The 5,225-nt window shown below is 45.3% G+C and overlaps 1 protein-coding gene across 1 annotated transcript; it reads right to left on the bottom strand.

Annotated features, from left to right (window-relative positions):
* Positions 1-1,341: 1,341 nt before the first annotated feature.
* Positions 1,342-4,417, bottom strand: MARS2 (methionyl-tRNA synthetase 2, mitochondrial). Its single transcript, XM_012641644.1, has one exon. It carries the CDS (start codon positions 4,388-4,390, stop codon positions 2,540-2,542), a length of 1,851 nt encoding a protein of 616 aa, XP_012497098.1. The 5' UTR covers positions 4,391-4,417; the 3' UTR covers positions 1,342-2,539.
* Between the last annotated feature and the right edge of the window lie 808 nt (positions 4,418-5,225).

Genomic DNA, 5,225 nt, shown 5'->3' on the forward strand with positions numbered 1-5,225 from the left:
AGGATTGTAGTCTACTGAGCTGACATCTTGTTATTACCTTCCTAATGTGACATCCCATGAACACCTGATCTAGGCAGTACTCTTTACCACTTCCTGCAATACTGCTTCCAGAAATATATAAAAATGAATATTTGAGAACTTCAAGGGTAGTACTAGAAGAAACTTATTTTCTAGTCAAGGGATCCACAAGATGCCAGATACAGTATCTATAGTTCTGGAATGGGAGGATTCTACAAGTTCATCATCTTCTCACAGAAGTGGTTAGGATGCCCCCTCTGGAAGTGTATGCCCTCCAGTTTTAAATTTCATCTACCCTCCACTTGCCATTCTTAAACTGCTGGATCAACTCGAACACATCAACTGAGTACCCAAAGGACATCTGCTTTACCTGGGGTGCCTCCTACAGAGAATCCAAGTGGTTCACCTTCCATATCACAGAAGTCAAATTAAACTTACCTCCACTCAAAATATCCTATCTTCTGTAATAATTATGCCCTATCTGGTTCACCTATTTTCTTGTGCCCTCCAGTACCACAAATATCCAGGTGGCCACTTACGTGCCTGCACAAATGACAAGCTGCACAAAAAGAACTCCGTTAACAACTTCTAGCAAGCGAAGGTCCATTGTATTGACCAGCACTAAGCCATAGAAAAGACCATTCAAGGGGGGAAGATACTGTAGAACTGTAACATTGCTATTAAGGGCACTTCAAAGATAGGTTTTCAATCCACTGGTTTTCCAAATCTGTTTTCCTTCATCGATGTAAACACATGCCATCTTTCACCACTCTCTGCTCTATCTAGCCCACATCTTATGCCAATAGTCTACCCTAGTAATCCCAGCAGATGACCTGAATATGTCTTATGGAAAGCCCAGAATTATGAATAAAGAGGGTCTGAAGGAACATACGTACAAACAGTCCTTCCACCTTTAGAATGCCTTCAAGCATTCTTTTCCAAGCAGTGTTTCCAACCAGCAATTCTCACTTCACTGATTAATAAACAGAAACTGGAGGTGAATAGTGGCACCTAGAATAAATCTAGTGGAACTACCAGCACAATAGTTTACTCTGCAGCGAGCCCTTTCTACTTGCTACCATACTTAGAATGAATATTCCAAGGCAAGTTCTCATGTTAAACTTTGGCCTAGCTGTCCAATCACCCATGAGATATAAAGCTGGCTTACTATGTTGTAGTCATGGTATAAATTGGTAACATCTTGTCTATGACGTTTTCTTATGGAGCCTTAGAGAGATTCCTAAATCCGGTTTGAGATTCTCGGAGCATTTCCTCCCTTCACCATCACCTTCGACAAATGCAACAGAACAAATCTGAATAAGGTACTTGCAAACTTTTAAACTTTTAATAACCTAAGTTAAAAGAGAAAAAAATCAGTTAAAACTACTTGAAAATAAATACATTAACATTTATAATAACTATTTCACAATTTCTATATTGTATTAGAGATCCTAACTAACCAAAAGAAATCATGAGGTAAATTATGTATGTGGATAACAAAATTAAGACTATTAAGAAATATAAAGAAAATATTGTCCCTTTGAATTAGTTTTAATCATACCTGTAACCTAATGTTATTAAAGTTTAAAATTTTTAACATACCAAGTACCTTAAGAGAGCTTTATAGTTTATCATATAAACAACCTGATACATTTGATTATTTGCTACTAAACATTAATAGTGTCATTTTTTAATAGTCTGGAAAAAAACTGAGGATTCTGAGTTTTTTTAATTGCTTTCTGTTAAAACAGCAGTGGTTGCAGTCGGTTATCCCTTAAGAAAAGCAGTAAGAATTTAAAGATCTGAAAAATTAGAAAGCAGAAAGCTAATTTATTCTCAATATTCTGAAATCTCAATCTTTAATAATTCAATGTGTAAGACTAGAGCCATCTGCTGGTTGAAACAAAATGTTACAAAACACAACTGTTAAAAGACTATTAACTAAGTAGGGAGTCCTAGTTGTAGGAATTTAAAGAATAGGGATGAACATAGGCAAAAAATCATCTGGTCTATGACACTGGTTTTTAAAGGTTTAATTAAAGAATCTCTTTTTAACAGGAGGCCCAACATACATAACAAAGTAGGGCTACCCCGTAAAAGCTGAGGTAGGAGGCCTCCAACCCTCACTCCCAATAAAAGGAATCACTGCACTAATTAGCCCGAGAAGCAGAGGCCAGGCCAATGAAAAACAAGCCATGAGAGGTAGTTTGGACAAAAATACATAACTGGTTTGGAAGGAGGTACAATGAGAAGAGATACATTGGCAACATTGTCTCTTACCCATCTTTCCCTGGAGACATCTTAGACATACAGTGCACAAAGGACAGTGGTTAATGGGCACAGATAAATGAAGAAAAGGGGAACAGGAACCTGAAAGGCTACAAACCTCTTTTCACAGGAGCACAGCCTATGTGCTCATCTGATGCAACACTTTAGAAAACATTAGTATAACTTTCCTGAAAATGAAAAATAAGAAAATAACATTTGCTTTTTAACCATAAGCCAATTAAGAACTGGGTTTCTAGGTCCTGTGGGCTTTCACCAGCCAAGCCCTGGACTGGTCCAATCTTGGAAACAGAAGCCCAGTTTCAGGTCCCAGCCTCCTCCCTTCAAAAGGGCATGGATGTCCATAGAATCGAGGCAAGAAACAGAGCTCTCCAAGGCCCCTCTCTGTGGCAGAGACCCCCAGCCTAGACAGTAGCTTATCAGCTAGGCTTGGGGTGACAGGCTGCAGCAAAGTTCCGAAGACTCGCAAACATTCGAAGGCCACATGAAGCACAGTACCCAGCCAGGGAGCATCCACTGGGCTCTCCCAGTTCAACTTCCATGGTGCATGCCTTTGGACAAAACCATTAGTTTGCCGGACACAGCTGGACACTGCCTCTAGAGCTTTATATATCTGAAAGTTATCATAGTGGTCTGCTACTTGCTTGGGCAAAGTGGCCACTGCGCTCACCAGAGCATAGTCCTCTGCCTGGGCACGAACTGGTGGCTCCAGCAACCCTGGCTCACTGGGGAAGCAGGTAGTGCAGAAGGATGGGTAGGTGCCAGAAGGGTTTATCCTGTTGGCAGTGCATCGGTTCAAAAGACCTCCCAAGGCATCTGCCAGCTCAGAGTCCAACAATTTAACCACCTTTTCATCATAGTAGTCACAGTCCCAGTTGGGGACACCCTGCCGAAGAAGAAAGTAGCGGAAACCATCCACAGTATAGCGATCAAGGCAAGTCCTAGGATCCACCACGTTGCCCAGGCTCTTAGACATCTTTTGGCCACACACCGTCCAGTGGGAGTGGACATAGATGCGGTGTGGCGGGCTCAGGCCGGCCCCTAAGAGGAAGGCAGGCCAATAGATGGCATGGAATTTGAGAATGTCCTTACCTATGATATGAGAGGTGGTTGGCCACCAAAATTTGAACTCGGCATTTGGGTAGCCAATTACAGTGAGGTAGTTGACCAAGGCATCCAGCCATACGTAGATGGTCTGCGAATCGTCCCCGGGCACCGGAATGCCCCAGTGCAAGTGGCTACTCCTGCGAGACACGGACAGGTCAGGCAGCTCATCCTCTAGCCACTGAAGGACTGCGTGATGGAACGGCTCGGGGGTGATCGCCTGAGGGTTGCCCCGCAGCCACCGCTGGAGTGGCTCCCGAAACTGGGAAAGCCTGAAAATATAGTTTTCTTCCTTGGTCCAGGAGACTGGATGTCCGCTCTCGAGAGATACAGGGCACGAATCCCCTGATGGGCCCGGCTGCCAGGTGACCTTAGCCTCAGGCAGGAAGCACTCGTCGGAGGCGCAATACCAACCTTCATAGAGCCCTTTGTACAGCAGACCCCGGGCCTTCAGCACCCCCCAGAAGTGCTGCACAGCCACCCGGTGCCGGGCCTCCGTGGTGCGGATGAAGTCAGTGGAAGAGATACCAGCCTCCTGGAAAAGCTGCTGGAACTGGGCAGAGACTCGGTCACAGAGCTCGGTCGGAGTCAGGCCCGCAGTAGCTGCCGCCTGCTGAATCTTCAGGCCATGCTCGTCGGTACCAGTGGAGAATCGCGTGGCGGCGACGCTGGGAACTCGTAGGCGACGGTGGCGGTACAAGGCGTCCGCCAGTAGCGCCGAGTACAGGTGCCCGATGTGCGGCGCCGCGTTCACGTAGAAAATGGGTGTAGTGAAGTAGGCACGCGCGTCGCAAACATCGTCGCGGGCACCGAGAGAGCCCGAACTGTAGTGGCGTGAGCCACATCCCTCCAGGAGAGAAACCCTACTGACCCCCGTGCGTCCTAGCAGCCGGAAGACAGGAATTCGCAGCATGGTGCTGGCCGGGCCCAAGCGATGGGGGCGGGATTCTGGCAGCACGTGTGAGGGGCGCATGCGCAGCATGGCCGTGCCGCAGCTTCCGGCCGGAAAGCCAATGAAATCCGGCCCGAGCGCCGGCCCTCTGCCGCTCCGCCCGCGCCTCCTCCCTCCGCGAGCTCAGCCCCGCGGACCGCGTCTCGCCCGAAAAAGAGCGAGGGGAGCTGGATTTAGGGAAGGTTATGAAAAGGGAGGCTTACGGGAGGTTATGAAAAGCGACCAGTATTTACCTTTGTATGAGTAACGTCCTGTGTTTCCTGCTTTGAGTTCTAATCTTATATTTATGGATCCGTTTCCCTCTCTGGGCCGAGCTGCTTGTGGGCAAGAATTTTATATTCAGGCGTTTCTCAAAACCCGATCAGTGGCTGGCGCTTTGCAGGACAGAATGTGGCTTATACAAATGCCTAGTCAACGTCTGAAATGTCATAGAAATTTTATCTTAGAGCCTAAATAAATCTGGAAAGGAAGGAGAGAGAAAAGAAGAAAGTTACCAAGAGTACTTGAGAGAAGGATCAGAACTGAAAAAGCAGGGGAAATCTTTAAACAATTTTTGTTGAATCAACAAAAAAGTAGATTTGTGATCTACCAAATCCTTGCCAAAGATTATTGAGATCCAGGGAGATGGAATGCAATATGTTACTGCAAATAAGAATTTTCAAATTTATTTCTCAAAAGTAATTTTCTTTTAAAATGGTCTTGAAGTTTTTCTAGAACGGTGTTTTTCAAGTTTGTTTTTGTAATGGAACCCTAGATTTTTGGGGGGAGACATCGGGAGCCCACAATTGGATTAATACTAATCCCTGGTTCGTAACACACTCTCATCTTTAGTCTAAGACTGGCTTTTTTTTTTTCATTTAAATAG

This window comes from Propithecus coquereli, unplaced genomic scaffold (genome assembly GCF_000956105.1).
Source record: "Propithecus coquereli isolate 6110/MARCELLA unplaced genomic scaffold, Pcoq_1.0 Scaffold167, whole genome shotgun sequence".
Taxonomy (NCBI): domain Eukaryota; kingdom Metazoa; phylum Chordata; class Mammalia; order Primates; family Indriidae; genus Propithecus; species Propithecus coquereli.

Bases quoted from the DNA above. Each gene is read 5' to 3' on its own strand.
- MARS2 (XM_012641644.1), bottom strand. From the start codon at position 4,390: ATGCTGCGCATGCGCCCCTCACACGTGCTGCCAGAATCCCGCCCCCAT.